Raw genomic sequence first — 23360 nt, 5'->3', positions numbered from 1 at the left:
TTCAGTGTATGTACAGACAGCATTGTGGCACTTTTTGATATGTAACGGTTTTATTTCTCAGTAATGAGGTGCAGCTATAGACCTCACTAGAGGCCAGCACATCAGATGTTCTGCTCAGTGTTTACCCTCGGAGCTGTAATCGTGTTGGTGACTCTTCTGTGTCAGGCATCGGACATCTCTTATTATATTCATGCAGAGATGTGACGCTCGCGGTCCGCAGGCGTCGTGGCTGCTGGGAATATAGAGGAACATTTCAGCATAACCCATCGCGCTGTGTTATCCGCGCTCATCTCCTGCGTCGCCTGCAGACTGCACTAATTGCGCTTTGTTTGCTCCATTGTTACAGGATTAAAGAGAAGTTTCCTCAAGCGTTCGATGACATTTGCCTCTACTCCGAGGTTTCCTACTTATTAGCACATTGCACATTTCGTCTCCCGTCCCGGAGGTTTATTCAGGAACTTTTCCAGGATGTGCAATTTCAGATTGTGAGTACGAGTATTGCCGATCCTTGTTACTGTATCTAGAAGGTTCCTTCATAGATGCATGTGAAGCGTTTGCGTTGCTTTCGGGTGTTTTCTATTGTGCCAAAAGCAGCTTGTGTCCGTACGTTACTGGAAATTAGACAGCCGTTCACAACACTGTTTAGGGCTGTGATGGTTTTCCCATGAAAATATTGGCCAGGCGACATTTTTACAAAAATGTTTTGGTACCTGAGGAACCTCTATTTTGAAATTCATGACCTCTTACTGCTGTTAGTTTACAATCGGAGGGGTTTGACCTTTTGGTCCTCCACTGATCCTAAGAATGAAGACGTAACAATGGTCTGATAGTGTTGTGACAAGCGAGCGTGCTCAGATAAGGCGTTCTCCGAGCATGCTCAAGTGCTAACCGAGTGTTTTTGACGTGCTCAAAAAAATATGTTGGAGTCCCCGAGGCTGCATGTCTCGCAACTGTTAGACAGCCGCAACTCCTGCTGGCATTTAACAAACAGGCGATCCCTGCATGTGTTGTGGCTGACAAATAACTACAAGACATGCAGTCTCCGGGACTCGAATATAATTTTCGATCATGTCAGAAACACTCGGTTAGCACCTGAGCATGCTCAGAGAACACCTTATCCGAGTACGTTCTCTCATCACTAGTTATGACCAGTTACTATCAAATTGATCTCTTGACAATCAGGAGCACTGCATCCCCAGCTCACAATTATGTGATTGCTTCTAATAGGGCTGGGACCAGTTACTATTACTATGATCTCTGACAATCAGGAGCACTGCACCCCCAACACACAACTCCGTGATTTGTTTTTATTAGGGTTGAGACCAGTTACTATGACTATGATGTCTGACACTTAGGAGCACTGAACCCCTAGCACAAAGTTCTGTGACTGCTCCTAATAGGGCTGGGACCAGTTAATATTACTATGATCTTTGACACTTAGGAGCACTGCACCTTCAACACACAATTCTGTGATTGTTTTTTATTATGGTTAAGACCAGTTACTATGTCTATGATCTTTGACACACAGGAGAACTGCACCCCCAGCACACAATTCTGTGACTGCTTCTAATAGGGTTGGGACCAGTTACTATGACTATGATGTCTAACAATGAGGAGCACTGCACCCCCAACACACAATTCTGTAATTCCTAAAATAGGGTTTGGAGCAGTTACTATGACGTCTGACACACAGGAGCACTGCACGCCCAGCACACAATTCTGTGACTGCTTCTAATAGGGTTGGTACCAGTTACTATGACTATGATGTCTGACACACAGGAGCACTGCACCCCCAGCACAAAGTTCTGTGACTGCTTCTAATACGGTTGGGACCAGTTAGTATGACCATGATGTCTGACAATGAGGAGCACTGCACCCCCAGCACAATCCTGTGACTGCTTCTAATAGGGTTGGTACTAGTTACTAGGACTATGATGTCTGACACACAGGAGCACTGCACCCCCAGCACAATTCTGAGACTGCTTCTATTAGGGTTGGTACTAGTTACTATGACTATGATGTCTGACACACAGGAGCACTGCACCCCCAGCACAATTCTGTGACTGCTTCTAATAGGGTTGGTACTAGTTACTATGACTATGATGTTAGACACACAGGAGCACTGCACCCCCAGCACAATTCTGTGACTGCTTCTAATAGGGTTGGTACTAGTTACTATGACTATGATGTCTGACACACAGGAGCACTGCACCCCCCAGCACAATTCTGAGACTGCTTCTAATAGGGTTGGTACTAGTTACTATGAGTATGATGTCTGACACAGGAGCACTGCACCCCCAGCACAATTCTGTGACTGCTTCTAATAGGGTTGGTACTAGTTTCTATGACTATGATGTTAGACACACAGGAGCACTGCACCCCCAGCACAATTCTGTGACTGCTTCTAATAGGGTTGGTACTAGTTACTATGACTATGATGTTAGACACACAGGAGCACTGCACCCCCAGCACAATTCTGTGACTGCTTCTAATAGGGTTGGTACTAGTTACTATGACTATGATGTTAGACACACAGGAGCACTGCACCCCCAGCACAATTCTGTGACTGCTTCTAATAGGGTTGGTACTAGTTACTATGACTATGATGTCTGACACACAGGAGCACTGCACCCCCCAGCACAATTCTGAGACTGCTTCTAATAGGGTTGGTACTAGTTACTATGAGTATGATGTCTGACACAGGAGCACTGCACCCCCAGCACAATTCTGTGACTGCTTCTAATAGGGTTGGTACTAGTTACTATGACTATGATGTTAGACACACAGGAGCACTGCACCCCCAGCACAATTCTGTGACTGCTTCTAATAGGGTTGGTACTAGTTTCTATGACTATGATGTTAGACACACAGGAGCACTGCACCCCCAGCACAATTCTGTGACTGCTTCTAATAGGGTTGGTACTAGTTACTATGACTATGATGTCTGACACACAGGAGCACTGCACCCCCAGCACAATTCTGTGACTGCTTCTAATAGGGTTGGTACTAGTTACTATGACTATGATGTCTGACACAAAGGAGCACTGCACCCCCAGCACAATTGTGATAAACTCTTGAGCTTCATACGAGATAATTTCAACTGCAAAATAATGGTATTGTCCTATATACAAGCAATTTTTATTCCTAGTCCCCAATGGGGATTAACCAAAAATATGTTAAATATGCAAATTATAATCAGTGCTGTCCGGTGGTTTTTGCTTCCTCCGTGAAGAGGCTTTCTGCAGAGATGTCCTTTGCTCTTTTGGTTTCTTTGTTACCTTTGTGTCTCGTTCCTCCTGCAGATGCATGAAGAAGCAGAGGGTCTCCTAGCTGTTCCACCAAAGCAACCTGTACTTTGCACCGATGCAGAATCCTGACCATTGATACGTATATATATATTTTTTTTTTTCTATATTACTTTGGACTGAAAGTTGTGGACTTTTGCCCGGCTGACCAGCTAACGACAGGAGGAGCACATCCTCTCGTTCAGCGCTGACCGCCCGGCGCACAGTGAATGAAGAACCCTCTCGTTTTGTCTTTTTTTATGTGTTTTTTTTTTTTTTTTTATGAATTTGAGCAACGTCAGATTATTTCGCCTTCCAACATAAATCTGGATTCATTGCAAGAAAAAGAAAGAGCGTCTCTGTATGCAGCCGCCAAGCACTGAAGCCCCCCACACTGTACATAGCCTTGTTACAGATTTTCCTGCATGCCCCCCCAGCTCTGCCGACCTTAAAGCCACCTCAGGGATGAAGACACCCTGTTGTACGCTCTCAAAACACTATCTGAGCTGGGGACGTAAATGTTCTCTTCCTTTTTTTTTTTTAAATAATATGGACCAGGGAGCAACCAAAACATTCAGCAGTGTGGTTTCACTTACTTATCAAGTTATGAGTGGCAAAAAGTAAACCTTTTTCTGAAGATAAGTCAATTAGAGCTTAGTCTGAAGGGTCACACTCGTCAAGGTTAGGGTGAAGGGGGTGTAATTTTCAGTTTTTTGGCCACAAGTGGGCGTCACCTGACTACAGAAGGACGCTGTAGTCAGGAGATGCAAATCTGAACATTCACTTTAAGGTTCGAAAACACGGGTGAAATTACAGCCACTTTTTCTTAAAGGGATATTCCCACAATTAGAACCTCCTCTATGTGTAGGGTAGAGGAATATATTAACCAAGTAAGATGCCCAAAGAATAGAGAAAGGGGCTGCGGCGGAGTAAGGCGCTCAGCTTGCAGGTCCGTTCAGGACGGGGCTCTCAGTTGAAGGAAATACCCCTTTAATCCAGCATTTGGTAATCTGGTATCGACCTTTTAATATAATGCAGAAAGCGATAAAGCAGCATTTTAGTAACTCCTGTTGGTCCTCCACCCTTGCTAGTGTTTTGTCCAATAATCTAGAAACCCCCCCCCCCCCCCCTTTTGATGCCAGACTAAAGGAATTTTGCCATTCCATTTGTGATATTTCTGCTCCTCCGCTCTCAGTCCCCTCTCCCGTCTCCTAAGGCTCGCAATTGTCTTAAAGCCATTCCCCAGCTCTGCTGTCGCCCGACGTACGGCGCCCTCTGCCGGCCATGATACATTTCACTGCAACCTTTGTAGGTCACGGGAAGCAAAGCAAGAAATCTGTGATTTTTGCACATTCCGCGAGAAGACAAAGAAGAAAGAAAAAAAAAAAAGACAATCCGTATCAAAGTTGTTGTTTTTTTTATTTGCTTTTTTTTTTTTTTTCCTATTTATCACGCCAGGAAATAAGACTGCTAGACGAACACTGGACTAAGCCAGAAAGATACCCCAGCACCAAACCCCCCGCGTGTCTGTTGTGTTTTTTTTTTTATTATTTCCTTTATTTAATGCCAGTGTTCCTTGGAAATAGATTTGCACAAGTTTCATACAATGCAGTCTGCTGACCGCTTCGATACGTGCACCTTTTTTTTTTATTTTATTTTTTTTTTTTTTTTTTTTGATACATATCTGTCTGAAAGGAAGATGGAAATGTTTCAGGGGGAAAAAAAAATTTTTTTTTTTTTTTTTTGGGAAACTTTTTTGCTGCCAGATTTCTTTTAACTATTGCAGCGCAAAGTGTTGAGCGACATCTGGCAGCCGAAGGGTGAAGATATGCAAATATGTATATAATTCGCATGGATACCTTCACTACACGGCGTGTATGCAACTCACGTTTTATCATGTCGAATGGCTCCGAGTGTATGTATATATCATCCAGCTGGACTGTTAGAATCTGCGCAAATGATGAGTAAAGTGTGAAATGAACGGTGTAAATCTTCATCACAGAATGTGTCCTATTTGCTTACCAGAAATCACAGGTCGGCATTCAACCATGATACCGAAAACTTTGTTTCCATACGCGAAACAATGTAGAAAATGCAATTAAAATTGTACATTAATTGAAAACCGATCTGGCGTGTTCTCTGCAGCTGTACAGAAATGTCATCAAAAAACTAATGCAGTTGTTTAGCCTGTTTTCACCTTCCTGACCAGGCCAAATTTTTTAAATTCTGACCAATGACCCCTACTCTGAAACGTTTCAACGTATCCCGGTGCTTTGGAAATAAATTTTTTGTGACACATTCTACTTTGTTAGTGGTAAATTTAGGTCGATATCATTTGCTTTTATATACGAAAAAAAATTTAAAAAAATTGCCTGAAAATTTTTTGAAAAATTTGCAATTTTTCAACTTTGGATTTTTATGCCCTTAAAACAGATTTTCATGCCACTAAAAATAATTATTAAATCTATGCCACATGTGTACTTTACATCAGCAGCATTTTTTAAACCTCTCTTATTTTTTGGGGGGGAGAGTGGGGGTTAGAAGGGTTAACAGTTTATCAGCAAATTTTTCATTTTTGCAACATAATTTACAGAACCAATTTTTTAGAGACCACATCCCATTATTTGAAGGGGTCTATATGACAGAGAATACACAAAAATGACACCATTCTAAAAACTGCTCCCCTCAAGGTGCTCAAAACCACCTTCAAGAAGTTTATTAACCCTTAAGGTGCTTCACGGGAATTATAGCAACTCTTTCATTTTCATAAGGGTAACAGGAGAAAGTTGACCACACCATTTGTTGTGAAATTTCTCGTCAGTATGCCGATTCCCCATATGTGGGGGAAAACTACTGTTTGGGCGCACAGCAGGGCTCGGAAGGGTAGGAGCATTATTTGACTTTTCATGTGCAAATTTGGCCAGAATAGACTGCGGATTCCATACTGCGTTTGAAGAAGTCCAAAGGTGTCGAAACCTACCACAAGTGACCCCATTTTGGAAACTACACCTCTTGAGGAATTTATCTAGGGGTGGAGTGAGCGTTTTTTACACCTACAGATGATTCACAGAATTGTGTAACATTGGGATGTTGAAATGAAAAATGTAATATTTCCACTAAAATGTTATTTTAGGTCAAAGTTTTTCCAGAGTTATAGGGAGAAAATTACATAATTTGTTACACAATTTCTCAGTTTGCCCAATAATCCTATATGTGGTCAAAAATTACTTTTCAGACACCGTGCAAAGCTCAGAAGGTGAGTAGCGCCATATAGTTCATATTTTGCTGGAATGATTTGCAGGTGCCATGTCACATTGGCAGAGCCCGTGATGTGCTGGGACAGTGGAACCCCTCCATAATTGACACCTTTTTACAAACTGCACCATTTAATTTAACCACAGGTGTGTCACAACATTTTATACTACAGGGCGGAAAAGAAAGAATAATGACATTTTTACCTCTAAAATACTGTTTTAGCCCCAGATTTTTAATTTTCACACGGGAAAATGGCACCAAAATTTCCTATGCAATTTCTGTTGAATGTGGCAATATGTGACTATATAGTACTGCTTAGCCACACGGCGGAGCGCTATTTCACGTTTGTGGCGCAGAGTTTTCTAGAATACTTTGCAGACTACATTTGCAAATCCTCTTAAGTGCCAGAAGAGCAGATCCCACCCCCTCCCCCCTTTCTTCAAGTGACCCCTTAATGGAATTTACACCCATCTTAGGAATGTATCTGCATTGAAGTGATGATTTTGACTAATGGATGTTTTAAAATAACAAACATGCAGTTGCAGACTGTCGTTGTAGTGCCCAGTACGTTGTAGTGCCCATACATTGTGCCCTGTTTGTGCTTCTTGGGCCACATACTTGTAATTTTAAATGGGCTCTCTTCACTACATTCCAAACATGTGGACGCTATCTGCAGCACATTGTGGGGTTCAGAAGGGGCATGGGTAATTTGGGACAACAGATTTTGTTGGATTTATTTTGGTGGGAGCCATGTCACTTTTCCAGAGCTGTTGTGCTACCAGTACAGCCACGTTCAGTGTTTGGTCAGTATTTTAAATCACTATTTGTAAGCCAAAATCAGGAGTGGAACAATTAAGAGGATAAGTATAATAGGAACATGTCACCACTTGTGCATTTTCACCCACTCTTGTTTTTGTCTTAGAAATACTGAGCTAAAATACTGACCAAGTACTGAACACTTGTTAGCAGGTGACAGATCTGAGAGGGTACTTTTTTTTTTTTGTGGACTGATTTAAAGCTTTTTTTTAGAACATTTTAGTCCTCTTTCACACTTCAGTTTTTTCACGTCAGTCATAAAACGCCAATTTTTTAAAAAAACGGATCCGCTAAAAATGGGGCGGATCCGTTTTTTCCCCCATAGACTTACATTATTGGCGGATCTTGACTGACGGTCGTCCGTCACCCCCGTTTTTTGACGGATCCGCCAAAATTTTTCTGGCTCCCGGGCGGATGAGACGGACACCAACTTTTTTCTTCTTGACGGCCTGCTATCTTCATGTGCGCATGCCTGGAAGCTTTGCGCTGAGATCATTTTTAACCCAGTAATGCCGTTCCGGGATCGTAAAAAAAAAAAATAATCTCTTTCCATGCTACGGTTCCTTGAAAATGTCACTTTCGCCGGATCCGTCAAAAGAACGGTCCAGTGACACCCATTGATCTCACAACGATCATGGATTCGTTTTCCGCCATTTTCGCGGATAACAACTGACAGACAACAACAGAAGTGTAAAACAGGCCTTACATAACGTTTGGGGTCACATTTATCCTGCGCACTACACTGGGCACTTACATTGAGGTTTCCTTCTAAATCCTCTAAGTGACGTAATTCAGATGAAACCTCTGAAGGATCCATTCACTTATATTGAGGCATCAGAGTTACTCTGGACTCTGTGTGGCCACTTTTTCAGCGCTGTTCTTTTCAGAAGTGCACAAAACTGTTTCGGACCGCGCTTTTATGCACACCTAAAATGAGACACCGCCGGATCACAGGGTCAGACAGTGGCCACAGTGCCTCCATCTGCCTCATTACAGGGAATCTTCCGCTGCGGGTTCCGTCTGAATCACGCATTTCAGATATTTACACAGAAACCCTAGATGTAATGCGCTCAGCGTAGAGCGCTGGATAAATGTGAGCTTAGTAGCCTGTGATCTGTTGGAAGCAGACTAGGACAGAATGAGCAGTCATCTCATGATCATGGAGTATTTTGCACTGTTAGCTTTTTCCCAGTGCTTGCACACAATGGGCCTCATTCCTGATTCCCAGACCTGTGTTTTGGGCAGTCATCAGCCTATGTTCACACAGAAATTTGCCAGTTTTGACACCAACATAAAATCTTTTGCCTCGTTAAAATTCAAAAATCGGATACATTTTTTTTTCCTAAATTTCCAACTTGATTTTTATCTAAGGGGTAAGGCTTCTCCTTGAGGAGAGTAACATACCAGCTTTGGCTTGTCAAGGTAAGGAGGCTTATTCGCTATGCAATGCTCCTCTAGGAAATTTTTTATGCAAATTGCCTCTTCACAGAGAAAGAGGACTTGAACTCTATAGCGTTACCTGCTGGTAGTAGCGATCCTACAAGTCACAATCGACCCTTTAACGAGTTTTGCAATATGACTTGGGATAAAAGCCAAACCAGAATCTCCATTTGCAGACACGGTGTATGTCACTCTCCACAAGGAGACATTTTACCCCTTAGACCCCAGTCCAGAGCCTCTCACCAAGTCAAATCAGATCTCTTACTTTGCCCTGATGAGGGGCAATAGCCCGAAACACTGTGTCTGCAAATTGAGATTCTGGTTTGGCTTTTATACTCTCTCTCTGAAGAAGCAATTTGCATATAAAACTTGATATTTAGAAATTCAGAGTCACATCATAGAGATAGAAACTAGAATCCTTTATTGTGGTATAAAACTAAACTGCAAGTAATAAAAAATATATACATTAATGTTAAGTACATAAAACGGTGTGGGGGGTGTTATGGTATGTGTCTGAAAATCTTTCATGAGGATGGGGGTTATATTACAGTATTTGTTTTTGCCTTTCCATGACTGACAAGTTAGTTAAAGTGGGAGGTTTAGGGCCAAAATATAAGGAGACAACAGGTATATATACTGGAGATTGTGTGGGGAGATTAGGGCAGAGATGTATGGAGAGGACAGGTTATATACTGGAGATTATGTGGGGAGATATCAGGAGATTAGGGCAGAGATGTATGGAGAGGACAGGTTATATACTGGAGATTATGTGGGGAGATATCAGGAGATTAGGGCAGAGATGTATGGAGAGGACAGGTTATATACTGGAGATTATGTGGGGAGATATCAGGAGATTAGGGCAGAGATGTATGGAGAGGACAGGTTATATACTGGAGATTTTGTGGGGAGATATCAGGAGATTAGGGCAGAGATGTATGGAGAGGACAAGTTATATACTTGAGATTATGTGGGGAGATATCAGGAGATTAGGGCAGAGATGTATGGAGAGGACAGGTTATATACTGGAGATTGTGAGGCGGTATCAGGAGATTAGAGCAGTGATGTATGGAGAGGACAGGTTATATACTGGAGATTGTGTGTGAGGAGGTATCAGGAGATTAGGACAGAGATGTATGGAGAGGACAGGTTATATACTGGAGATTATGTGGGGAGATATCAGGAGATTAGGACAGAGATGTGTGGAGAGGACAGGTTATATACTGGAGATTTTGTGGGGAGATATCAGGAGATTAGGGCAGAGATGTATGGAGAGGACAAGTTATATACTTGAGATTATGTGGGGAGATATCAGGAGATTAGGGCAGAGATGTATGGAGAGGACAGGTTATATACTGGAGATTGTGTGAGGCGGTATCAGGAGATTAGAGCAGTGATGTATGGAGAGGACAGGTTATATACTGGAGATTATGTGTGAGGAGGTATCAGGAGATTAGGACAGAGATGTATGGAGAGGACAGGTTATATACTGGAGATTATGTGGGGAGATATCAGGAGATTAGGGCAGAGATGTATGGAGAGGACAGGTTATATACTGGAGATTTTGTGGGGAGATATCAGGAGATTAGGACAGAGATGTATGGAGAGGACAAGTTATATACTTGAGATTATGTGGGGAGATATCAGGAAATTAGGGCAGAGATGTATGGAGAGGACAGGTTATATACTGGAGATTGTGTGAGGCGGTATCAGGAGATTAGAGCAGTGATGTATGGAGAGGACAGGTTATACACTGGGGATTATGTGTGAGGAGGTATCAGGAGATTAGGGTAGAGATGTATGTAGAGGACAGATTATATACTGGAGATTGTGTGAGGCGGTATCAGGAGATTAGAGCAGTGATGTATGGAGAGGACAGGTTATACACTGGGGATTATGTGTGAGGAGGTATCAGGAGATTAGGGTAGAGATGTATGGAGAGGACAGGTTATATACTGGAGATTATGTGGGGAGATATCAGGAGATTAGGACAGAGATGTATGGAGAGGACAAGTTATATACTTGAGATTATGTGGGGAGATATCAGGAAATTAGGGCAGAGATGTATGGAGAGGACAGGTTATATACTGGGGATTATGTGTGAGGAGGTATCAGGAGATTAGGGTAGAGATGTATGTAGAGGACAGATTATATACTGGAGATTGTGTGGGGAGGTATCGGGAGATTAGGGCAGAGATGTATGGAGAGGACAGGTTATATACTGGAGATTGTGTGAGGGGGCAGGTTGAGGACCGGACATTACCGGTTTGGAGATTTGTGTAGAAATTAATGGAAGGGTCAGGAATGGACATTCTTTTCTGATAGATTTTTAGCTGGTGAAGGGACAGAACGGGGGAAATTAGAATGTCAAAGCTGAGGAAAATTTAGATGGCTTCTCCAGTGATGCAGTAATCTTAGCGGGCTATGATGAGGGCATTTACAAGCATTTGTGTTGACTCTAGTAGATTGCTGATCGGGCTGCCTGGTCTTTTAATCTGACTCATGTGTCAGGTTTGTTTTTTAATTTTGTTTGTGAGACAAGCAATTAAGTTCAGCTCTAAAAATTTGTTGTCCGACGTCCCCTCTGCAGTCCTCGCACTACTCTTCCACGCTCGATATTGTGTTTGGAGAGTGATCCACCGCCAGTCACTGCAGACACACTGTGTTGTCCAGCTGCCCGAGCCTCCTCTTCCTATTGTCTGCCATTGGGAGACCCCCATTAGATCTTCCTCCGAAGTGAATGTAACACTATGGCCTTATCTAATCTAGCAAGAAGTGATTGCTAAGTAGATTAGTTCCACCAGGAGCTTTGAGTGCAAACGTGGAGAACAAGGCAACTTTCTCTCCGGGTTTCCTACACAAGCCGAACACTTCCAATGTTGAAAGCCACAATAATATTGTCGGGAAGTTTTTATTTAAGACTCGTGTGTAAATGTCCAGCATTTCAATACGTGTGATCCAGATAATGTTCCCATCACTCCACTAGTATGAACGTAGCTGAACCCACGGAGGTCGGACTCATTGGTTCGCTCCCATAAACGGGGCTATTAAAGCAAATGGCTGAATCCTCCTGAAGTCCCGATCCTGAATCCGCAGATTGCATGGAGTACGGCGGACTGTGCACCTGTGCAGTGTTTGTCTGGGGTCTGTATCCGTGTCCACGGTCACATAGATCCTCCGATGTGCCGGTGTAGGTCTGGTTGCAGAATTGCAGATAGGGAAACGGCTGGGATTTGCAGGATGGCTCGTTCATCAGTGAATACAAAGATTTCGGATTACCAATGGGAAGATAATTGTCGCCAAAGTCTTGGTCGGTCTTACTCCCTTCGACTTTGGTATCGAGCTCGTGTAGTTGATGGTCGGAGGATTCAGTCAGCTCCTCATATGTTTTATGTTGGCTGTTTTCCTGAATTCTGACAATGTCCACAATCTGTGGTTCACGGTTGGTGGTCAGTAGGATATGTCTATTAAATGCACCCTGGTTAAATAAGAAAAAATATACCAAGTGACTGACAGCAATGAAAAACACAATTAATTTTGATATATTATGGGTCAACATTGTTCCTGGGCATCTAGGAGGAAAATAGAACTTTTGTCTAAAAATAATCCACCACCGTTTTGTGAATACAGCTTCAATGTGTCTCCATGGTAACAGGCTACAAACCGTGCGTAGTCTGATCCTGCAAGTGTAATTCTTTCATCTGTCCTCTACTTAATTATTTGTCCTAGTATGCTTTTGGTAGTTTAGCAGTAGCAGTGAGTAGAGAAGATTTGGAAAAAATAGATAAAGCAAAATAAACATTAAATTTAATCTTTTACCTTTGTTCCATCAAAGGAAAGTATTTTGCTTCTATTAGGATCTGGGATATCAGGGAGACATATTCTTTTCAGCCTAAAAAGAGATAACATTTTTAAAGTATTTGTAAGAGGATAGATGCATGTGATTATCTGATACATTCTCAGGTTCTGCCCAGGTTATAGGTGTCCAGCAGGGCGGCGGTATATACCACACCTGAACCTATTCTCTAATGAGAAACAGTTAACAGCGGGTCTGTGGGGATATTCTCTTTGGTCGTATTGCAGTTTTTAATTCCGCGTTATGGCCACATTATGTGACTGCCGTCTCTGTCTTTAGTTTCAGAGACTATTTGTAATTAAGTTGTATCTGTAGTCTGTGAACACTCACCAGGCTCTTTTCCAGGATCCAATTAATAGTAGCACGAATGCCAGCACTGACACTGTAATAATTGGCACGGTTATGGAACGAACCACTGCTTCAGCTAAAACACAAAAGAGAAGAGTATGGTAAGAGAAACAAGCCTAAAACATAGATACAGTAACAAATCCAAGTTCAGTACATGTGTATAGTAAAATAAACTTATAACCTCCGGTAACCTATACAAGCTCAGTATATCTAAATATGGTATCAAATATATAAGCCTAAAACAATGCCAGATCCAAGTTCAGTACATAAGTAGGTGAAAAAAAAAATAAGCCTAGAACATAGACACAGTACCAGATTCAAGCTCAGTACCTAAGTATAATTGCAGAAACTAGTCAAGAACATAATTCCTGAGTCAATACATAAGTATAATAAAATAAGCTTAAAAAAATGCCGTAAGGCTAGTTTCACACTTGCTTTTTTTTGCAGCGCGTTTTTCCCGCAAAAAAACGCATTGAAAAAACGCATACAAAAGCATACAACTGCTGCGTTTTTTTCAAGCATTTTTATGAGCATGCATGAAAAAAACGCAGCGTTTTTATGCGTTTTTAGTGCGTTTTTACCGCGTTTGCGTTTTTTTCCAACATTGGATGTCCCCTCACACTAACCCAAACCATGACTTTACTAACCCTAACCCTGACCCTAACCCTTAACCAAATCATACTTAACCCTAACCCAAACCCTAACTAACCCTGACCCTAACCCTGACCCTTAACCAAACCATACTTAACCCTAATCCTGACCCTAACCCTGACCCTAACCCTTAACAAAACCATACTTAACCCTAACCCTGACCCTAACCCTTAACCAAACCATACTTAACCCTAATCCTGACCCTAACCCTGACCCTAACCCTTAACAAAACCATACTTAACCCTAACCCTTAACCAAACCATACTTAACCCTGACCCTAACCCTTAACCAAACCATACTTAACCCTAATCCTGACCCTAACCCTGACCCTAACCCTTAACAAAACCATACTTAACCCTAACCCTGACCCTAACCCTGACCCTAACCCTTAACCAAACCATACTTAACCCTAATCCTGACCCTAACCCTTAACCAAACCATACTTAACCCTAACCCCAACCCTGACCCTAACCCTAAACCCCCTTAACTAACCCTAACTCTAACCCAAACCCCTAAATTCCATGGTTAAAAAAAAAAACGCATATGCAAAAAAACGCATACATGAGCATGCCAGTGCGCACATATGCGCATCCATAGGCTATAATGGCCATTTTTAGCGCAAAACGTGCGCATATGTGCGCATGCGCTTTTTTGCAGGGCCAAAAAATGCAACATGCTGTGTCTGGAAAATACCAACGCACACCCCAAAAAAACGCAGCGCATGAAAATCGCATACATGCGCTTACAAGCGCGCAGGTATGCGCACCCATGTTAAATATAGGGGAAAAAACGCATGCGCACATATGCGTTTTTTTCCAGCGCTAAAAAACGCAAGTGTGAAACCAGCCTAACAAGTTCAAGTTCAGTACATAAGTATGGTAAAAGAAATAACACTAGAACATGTTTGATTTAAAAAAAAGTGACTGGTCCAGTCTGTAAATGCATAAAAACTACTTTTACCACATGAATGTGTTTGGAATAAGTGATTCTACCCAGCAATGCTGTCATCTAATATTCAGGGAGCTCTGCACTGTTCAGTTATATGTGTAGAAGAGCTCCTTCTAATCTGCAGACAAGATTGCAGCAGCGCTTTTTTTCTACGGGTGTTTACGAGTGTTGTGCCATTTAAAACCACATCAGGTGAGCATACGTAGATTTCACCCTCCACGCCTTTTTTCCAATTCACCTCATCACACTATATGTATGCGGCTTTCTTTTCCAAGACTAGAACATAAACAGTAAGCGATCCATGTTCAGCCCATACATATAGTAAAAGAAGCAAAAATAAAACATGTACTGAAATTGGATCTCAGATACAGTCTCCGTTTTAGCCTTGTGACTTGTCTTATACTTAGCTATAGCAACAAATCCAAGTTCAGTACCTAAGTTTTGTAAAAATAAGATTAGGACTTAAAAATCGTAGCCGATCCAAGCTCATTACATAAGTATGGTAAAAGGGCACAAGCAAAAACGTACCAGCGCACGGCCAGCGTACCCAACGCTAAATATAGGGTACAGCGGTCGCATGCAGCGTCATGCGCCCATAGGAGGAGCTGACCAGAGGAGGCGTGGCCTGGGGCGGAGCTTAGCGGCGGCGCTGCGCCTCCTAACGCAAGTCTGAAAGTAGCCTAAGCGTGGAAAAATAAGAAAATTTGTACTTAAAGATTATACAGTCATGGACTAAAGTTTTGAAAGTGATACTATTTTTTGTTACCAATTCCAATCATTGATGAGGCAAGAATGGTTAGTTATCAGTCAGGGTTTGGCCCAGAGGCAGATATGCATGGCAGGGCGACTTTTTAGAAGCCTTGAAAAATATAGGTCAACACTGAATTTTGTGTCTTTGTTTAAACTTGATGGATTTATCATAAGTTTAAAAACTTATCAAATGTTTAAAAAAGTAGTTCAGTAATCGTAGAAACAACCAACTACACGATCTAAAAACAGGAAAGCGGCAAACTTTGTATAAACCAAACTGCGGACGTAAATCCAAGCTCAGTACAGAAGTATGGTAAAAGAAATAAGCCTAGAAACATAGACACAGTCACAGAGCCACACTCAGTACATAAGCATAGTAATACAAACAAGTCTAGACAATACATACAGGAACAGATTTAATCTTGAAATATTCAGACATCAATGTTTGTTATCCATGTGCTGTACATGCCAGCACACACATTATATTGGGATATTCACATGTGCATAAAAATCTGTTATATTGTCACACTTCTACCGAAAGCAAGATGGCACACGGCAATACAGAAGGGGGAGGAAGCTCTGCCACTGGGGAAGGATACAAGTGGGCACCCCTGATACTTGCCCTTCGCCACCCTGAGCTGTCTAGCATGCTTAGGCGGGATCTTTCACCCCGTGCGGCGATCACATTCCTATCCCGGTCTTACCCCAAGTACCACCCTGTATAGTGAGTAGGATAGCAGGAACGCTAGTCCTGATTTACCGTAAAGGCACAGAAGGGAATCAGGCAGGGATAGACGAAAACCTCAATCATAGGAGTGGGAAATAGGGAAGGAGAGGGTGAGGCAAACCAAATGGGAATAGAGACTAGGAGACACAAACCAACTACACACAGATACCTCCTGAAAGAACTCCAAATACCTGCTCCTTTCTTTGCTCCCTCCTCCAGCTCCAAACCAGATAGTTGCAAGCTATCACTGGCAACAACTGAATTTTTGAGGAGAGTATTTAAACCAGAGGGAAGTGATGAACTCAGAACAGCTGAAACAACTCAGAACAGAGAGGTTGAGGAGACAAACAGGACTGTTTAACCCATGCAAGAACAGAGCAAGGTAAGCCTGAACTCTTGATTGGAAGTTCTAACCATTGCAGATGTACGCGCAATCAGATGCCTCACACTGTCGCGGCTTCACTGTGGTGACACATTTCTTATTGTAGTCCATTTTGCAGACAGAACTAACCAATGTAAGTGTTTTGGTCAGCTTTCCTGGGATCAGTTTCTAGGAGACTAATGGGATGATTGCATAATATTAATGGTATGAATATTTGCTGGAAATAGTCCCAGATCTAATATAGAGGCTCAAATGAAAAAAAATATTAAGAGTATTCTGCAAAAATTTTTATTATTGATAATATACACAAATTGTGACGACATGAATAGCACTGTCCAAAAAAGCAGAGGGCGACAGTTAAAATAGACAATATGTCCCACTATGTCATAAGGGGAATGAAAGAACTTCACAAGATGTATTCATCCTTTTAAGTTGGCCCAAAAAATTACTTATCTAGGCCAGTAAATATGCAAGCATAAGAAATGACCATGCACATATATGGTAATACATAATTCATGTGAAAATAATACAACTAAGTATGGATATGAAGTGCCTCAGAAATATATTCATTCCCAGAACAGATGGATAATTAAAGGCATATGTGTTTATGTGTTGGACAGGGAAACAGGTGTCCCACACAGTAAACTATATCAAGCTGCTTGGAAGGGGAAATAGAAAAGGTGTACAACCCTATCCAATCCCAATCATCAATTGCTGGCCTAAACTTATATATCGCAGAGAAACAAAGCGACTGCACAGTCACCGGTCGGTGAGTGACAACGGGTAAAGGATAAAGGGGTATATTAAAGATGATTACCTTCAGTCATGGTGCAGTTAAAGATGCAGGGAGCGTGTGTGAGACACAGAGGGCCTCGACGCGCGTTTCGCCTTTATCTTCGTCGGGAGGCGATTGGGATTGTGTGGTCGCTTTGCTTTTCTGCGATATGCAGGCTCAGGTCAGCCATTGATTGTGCATACGGACTGCTGTTACTCACCGACTGGCATGAAATTTTTTCATTTGAGCCTCTATATTTGATCTGGGACTATTTCCAGCAAATATTCATACCATTAATAATAATATGGTGAGATATAGACTTCTGGGCATTTAACCCATGAGTCATGTTGTTATTTCATGGTATTACCCGATATATTTTTTCTATCCTTTTTATTTCTTTGTTTTTTGGCTTTTATAAGCTTAATATGAAAGTATGCTAAAAGAAGCAGTTCTAGAACATAAATACTGTACCAAATCCATACCCAGAATGTAGATACAGTAAGATACATGATGTACCAATAGACACAGTATAAGTACTGATCTTGCTTACACTGCAGTATAGTAACAAACAAATCTAGAACATTTGTATTAACCCTGTGTGTGGTAGTATGTCTAAGTGAAGTAACAAGAATTCTAGGACATGGATACAGTACCACATACAGGGTAAAAAATAAGTATTTGATACTTTGCAAGTTTTCCCACCTACAAAGGATGGAGAGGTCTGTAATTTGTATCGTAGGTACACTTCACCTGTGAGATACAGAATCTAAAACTAAAAAATAGAAAATCACATTGTAGGATTTTTCTACATAATTTGCATTTTATTGCATGAAATAAGTATTTGCTAAAAAAAAAAAAAAAACCCTTAATACATTTGGTCCAGAAACCTTTGTTTGCAATTACAGAAGTCAGACATTTCCTGTAGTTCTTGACCAGGTATGCACACACTGCAGCAGGGATTTTGCCCCCCATCTCCATACAGATCTTCTCCAGATCTTTCAGGTTTCGGAGCTGTCACTGGGCAACATTGAGTTTCAGCTCCCTCTGAAGATTTTCTATTGGGTTCAGTTCTGAAGACTGGCTAGGCCACTCCAGGACCCTTGAAATGCTTCTTACGGAGCCATTCCTTGGTTGCCCTGGCTGTGTATTTCGGGTCATTATCATGCTGGAAGACCCAGCCACGACCAGTCTTCAATGCTCTTACTGAGGGAGGGAGGTTGTTGGCCAAAATCTCATGATACATGACCCCATCCATCCTTCCGTCAATATGGTTCAGTCATCCTGTTCGCTTTGCATAAAAGCACCCCCAAAGTATGCTATTTCCTCCACCATGCTTCATGGTTGGGACAGTGTTCTTTAGGTTGTACTCGTACTTCTTCCAAACACAGCGAGTGGAGCTGATACCAAAAAGTTATATTTTGGTATCATCTGACCACATGACCTTCTCCCATGCCTCCTCTGAAGTTCACCAATGAGCACCTGGATGATCCAAACGGGCCTGGACATGTGCCGGCGTGAGCAAGGGGACCTTGCGGGGTGATTCCTGACCTTTCTCAGAATTATCCTTACGCCACAAGGAGAGATCTTGCAGGGAGCCACAGACTTAAGGCCGGGATAACACTACCGCGTGTGATGCAAGAAACTCCCACGTGTCTCTCGCATCAACACACGGAGCTGCCGCTGGCACTCAGGACCGGAGCTGCGGCTGCATGTATTTCTATGCAGCCGCAGCTCCGGTCCTGAGTGCCAGCGGCAGCGCCGGGTGTTGATGCAAGAGACTCGTGCGAGTTTCGCACATAACACACGGCAGTATGATCCCGGCCTAAGGAAAATTGACAGTCATCTAGTGTTTCTTCCATTTTCTAATAATTGTGCCAACAGTTGTTGCCTTCTCACCAAGCTGCTTGCTTCTTGTCCTGTAGCCCATCCCAGCCTTGTGCAGGTCTACAATTTAGTCCCAGGGGTCCTCAGACAGCTCTTTGGTTTTGGCCATGGTGGGGAGGCTGGAGTGTAATAGATTTAGTGTATGAACAGGTGTATTTTATACAAGTAAAGAGTTCAAACAAGTGCAATTAATACAGGTAATACGTGCAGAGTAGGAGGGCTTCTTAAAGATAAACAGATCTGTGAGAGACTGAATTCTTTATGGTTGGTAGGTGATCAAATACTTATTTCATGCAATAAAATTCAATTTAATTACCGTATATACTAGAATATAAGCCGAGGCACCTAATTTTGCCACGGAAAACTGAACTGGGTAAGCTTATTGACTCGAGTATAAGCCGGGTATGCATTGTCCCCTCATACCTGTCCTGGTATGAATGGCTCTCCCGGTCCCTGTCCTGATGTGCGCGGCTCCCCCGGTCCCTGTCCTGATATGCGCGGCTCCCCCAATCCCTGTCCTGATATGCGCGGCTCCCCCAATCCCTGTCCTGATATGCGCGGCTCCCCCAATCCCTGTCCTGATATGCGCGGCTCCCCCGGTCCCTGTCCTGATATGCGCGGCTCCCCCAATCCCTGTCCTGATATGCGCGGCTCCCCCGGTCCCTGTCCTGATATGCGCGGCTCCCCCAATCCCTGTCCTGATATGCGCGGCTCCCCCGGTCCCTGTCCTGATATGCGCGGCTCCCCCAATCCCTGTCCTGATATGCGCGGCTCCCCCGGTCCCTGTCCTGATATGCGCGGCTCCCCCGGTTCCTGTCCTGATATGCGCGCCCGTCACTGGATCTCGTTGGTTCCGGTGCCAGCAGCTCTTCCTGCGATCACGTGGCCCCGCTCATTAAGGTAATGAATTTGCACTCCACGCCTATGGGAGTGGATAGGCGTGCATATTCATTACCTTAATTAGCGAGGCCACGTGATCACTTGGTCGTAAGAGCTGCTGGAAGCCGTAACGAACGAGATGCAGCGACGGGCGCTCAGGAAGGTGTGTGTGCTGGAAGCCGGTGGCTGCAGCTGGCACTGTGCTCTATTACAGCAGCGGCACAGGCTTTAGCCATAGCTGCCGGCTCCTGCCTCTGTGACCCCCACCGGCTTTCTGGGTCAATTGACTCGTGTATAAGCCGAAGGGGGGGGGGGGGGGGGCGTATTCAACCCCAAAAAAGTGCTGAAAATCTCAGCTTATATACAAGTATAAACGGTATTTTCAAATCACACAATGGGATTTTCTGTTAATTATTTTTTAGATTCTGTCTCACAGTTGACGTGCGCACCCACAATAAAAATCACAGACCTCTCCATTGGAGAAATGTGGGTGGGAAAACTTGCAAAATCGGCAGTGTATCAAATAAAAATTTCTCCCACTGTCTGTAAGTATAGTAACAGAAAACAGTCTAGAAGAACATAGACCAACATAAATCCAAGTTTAGCATATAGAAACAAGTCTGCAAGAATGTATTGAGCTTGGATCTATTACTATATTTAACAAATGCTGTGTTCTAGGCTGATTTACAGTGCGTACGGAAAGTATTCAGACCCCTTTAAATTTTTGACTCTTTGTTCTATTGCAGCCATTTGGTAAATTCAAAAAGTTCATTGTTTTCCTCATTAATGTACACTCTGCACCCCATCTTGACTGAAACAAAAAACAAAATGTTGAAATTTTGCAAATTTATTAACCCCTTCACCCCCAAGGGTGGCTTGCACGTTCATGACCGGGCCAATTTTTACAATTCTGACCACTGTCCCTTTATGAGGTCATAACTCTGGAACGCTTCTATGGATCCCGGTGATTCTGACATTGTTTTCTCGTGACATATTGTACTTCATGATAGTGGTAAAATTTCATTCAAATAACTTGCGTTTATTTGTGAAAAAAATGGAAATTTGGCGAAAATTTTGAAAATTTCGCAATTTTCCAACTTTGAATTTTTATGCCCTTAAATCACAGAGATACGGCACACAAAAAACTTGATAAGTAACATTTCCCACATGTTTACTTTACATCAGCACAATTTTGGAGCCAAAAATTTTTTTTGTTAGGAAGTTATAAGGGTTAAAAGTTGACCAGCGATTTCTCATTTTTGCAACACCATTTTATTTTTACGGACCACATCACATTTGAAGCCACTTTGAGGGGTCTATATGATAGAAAATACCCAAAAGTGACACCATTCTAAAAACTGCACCCCTTAAGGTGCTCAAAACCACATTCAAGAAGTTTATTAACCCTTTAGGTGCGTCACAGGAATTTTTTGAATATTTAAAAAAAAAAATGAATATCTAACTTTTTTTTCACAAAAAAAATACTTCAAGTTCAATTTTTTTTATTTTACCAAGGGTAACAGGACAAATTGGACTGCAAAAGTTATTGTGCAATTTGTCCTGAGTAGGCTGATACCTGATATGTTGGGGGGGAACGACTGTTTCGGCGCATGGCAGAGCTCAGAAGGGAAGGAGCGCTGTTTGACTTTTTCAATGCAAAATTGGCTGGAATTCAGATCGGACGCCATGTCACGTTTGGAAAGCCCCTGATGTACCTAAACAGTGGAAACCCCCCACAAGTGACCCCATTTTGGAAACTAGACCCCCCAAGGAACTTATCTAGATATGTGGTAAGAACTTGGAACCCACAAGGGCTTCACAGAAGTTTATAACGTACAGCGGTACAATTAAAAAATCATATTTTTTCCACAAAAATGATCTTTTCACCCCCAATTTTTATTTTCCCAAGGGTAACCGGACCCTAAAAGTTATTGTGCAATTTGTCCTGAGTACGCTGATACCCCACATGTGGGGGTAAACCACTATTTGGGTGCATGGCAGAGCTCGGAATGGAAGCAGCACCATTTGACGTTTTTGGCTGGAATGGAGATCGGACACCATGTCGCGTTTGGAAAGCCCCTGATGTACCTAAACAGTGGAAACCCCCCACAAATGACACCATTTTGGAAACTAGACCCCCTAAGGAACTTATCTAGATGTGTGGTGAGCACTTTGACCCCTCCAGTGCTTCATAGAAGTTTATAACGCCGGGGCGTGAAAATAAAAAATTCGTATTTTTTCCACAAACATGATCTTTTAGTCACCAATTTTTTTATTTTCCCAAGGGTACCAGGAGAAATTGGACCCCAAAAGTTGTTGTCCAATTTGTCCTGAGTACGCTGATACCCCTATGTGGGAGAAAACTACTGTATGGGCACATGTCGGGGCTCGGAAGGGAAGTAGTGACGTTTTGGAATGCAGACTTTGATGGAATAGTCTGCGGGTGTCATGTTGTCTTTGGAGAGCCCCTAATGTACCTAAACAGTGGAAACCCCCCACAAATGACCCCATTTTGGAAACTAGACCCCCCACGGAACTTATCTAGATGTGTGGTGAGCACTTTGAACCCCCAAGGGCTTCACAGAAGTTTATAGTGCACGGGCATGAAAGTAAAAAATATCGTATTTTTTCCACAAACATGATCTTTTAGTCCCCAATTTTTTTATTTTTCCAAGGGTAACAGGAGAAATTAGGAGAAATTGAACCCCAAAAGTTGTTGTCCAAATTGTTGTGAGTACGATGACACCCCATTTGTGGGAGAAAACTACTGTATGGGTACACGTCGGGGCTTGGAAGGGAAGCAGTGACGTTTTGGAATGCAGACTTTGATGGATTGGTCTGCGGGTGTCATGTGCGTTTGGAGAGCCCCTGATGTGCCTAAACTATTGAAACTCCCCACAAGTGACCCCATTTTGGACACTAGACCCCCCACTGAACTTATCTAGATGTGTGGTGAGCACTTTGAACCCCCAAGTGCTTCACAGAAGTTTATAATGCCCGGGCGTGAAAATAACTTTTTTTCCACAAAAATGATATTTTTGCCCTCAATTTTTTATTTTCCTTCGGGTAACAGGAGAAATTGGACCTCAAAAGTTGTTTTGCAATTTGTCCTGAGTAGGCTGATACCCTACATGTGGGGGTAAAACACTGTTTGGGCGCATGGCAGAGCTTGGAAGGGAAGGAGCACCATTTGACTTTTTCAACTCAGAATTGGCTGGAATTGAGATCAGACGCCATGTTGCATTTGGAGAGCCCCTGATGTGCGCAAACAGTGGAAACCCCCAATTCTAACTCCAACCCTAACCCCAAACACAACCCTAACCCTAATCTCAGCCCTAGCCCTAACCCTAACCCTAGCCCTAACCCAA

At 42.6% G+C, this 23360-nt stretch overlaps 2 protein-coding genes across 6 annotated transcripts in view; one reads left to right on the top strand and one right to left on the bottom strand.

Annotated features, from left to right (window-relative positions):
• RICTOR (RPTOR independent companion of MTOR complex 2) overlaps window positions 1-5406 on the top strand; it is a 92266-nt gene extending 86860 nt beyond the window's left edge. For all 3 annotated transcript variants that reach the window (XM_073562643.1, XM_073562640.1, XM_073562642.1), the window contains 2 exons: window positions 347-485; window positions 3303-5406. In XM_073562643.1, the coding sequence (XP_073418744.1) occupies window positions 347-485; window positions 3303-3377 (214 nt within the window). In that variant the 3' untranslated portion in view covers window positions 3378-5406. The remainder of the gene's footprint in view (window positions 1-346; window positions 486-3302) is intronic.
• A 3789-nt stretch (window positions 5407-9195) lies between these two features.
• LOC141075548 (oncostatin-M-specific receptor subunit beta-like) overlaps window positions 9196-23360 on the bottom strand; it is an 82861-nt gene continuing 68696 nt past the window's right edge. For all 3 annotated transcript variants that reach the window (XM_073562645.1, XM_073562646.1, XM_073562644.1), the window contains exons 16-18: window positions 12979-13072; window positions 12612-12684; window positions 9196-12270 (exon numbers count right to left, since the gene is read on the bottom strand). In XM_073562645.1, coding sequence (XP_073418746.1) covers window positions 11767-12270; window positions 12612-12684; window positions 12979-13072 — 671 coding nt within the window. In that variant the 3' untranslated portion in view covers window positions 9196-11766. The remainder of the gene's footprint in view (window positions 12271-12611; window positions 12685-12978; window positions 13073-23360) is intronic.

The sequence above is a fragment of the Dendrobates tinctorius genome, unplaced genomic scaffold (assembly GCF_039654945.1).
Source record: "Dendrobates tinctorius isolate UK_male_01 unplaced genomic scaffold, ASM3965494v1 ptg000362l, whole genome shotgun sequence".
Taxonomy (NCBI): domain Eukaryota; kingdom Metazoa; phylum Chordata; class Amphibia; order Anura; family Dendrobatidae; genus Dendrobates; species Dendrobates tinctorius.
Note: the sequence above shows the minus strand (reverse complement) of the source record. Positions and strands in the feature narration are given on the sequence as shown.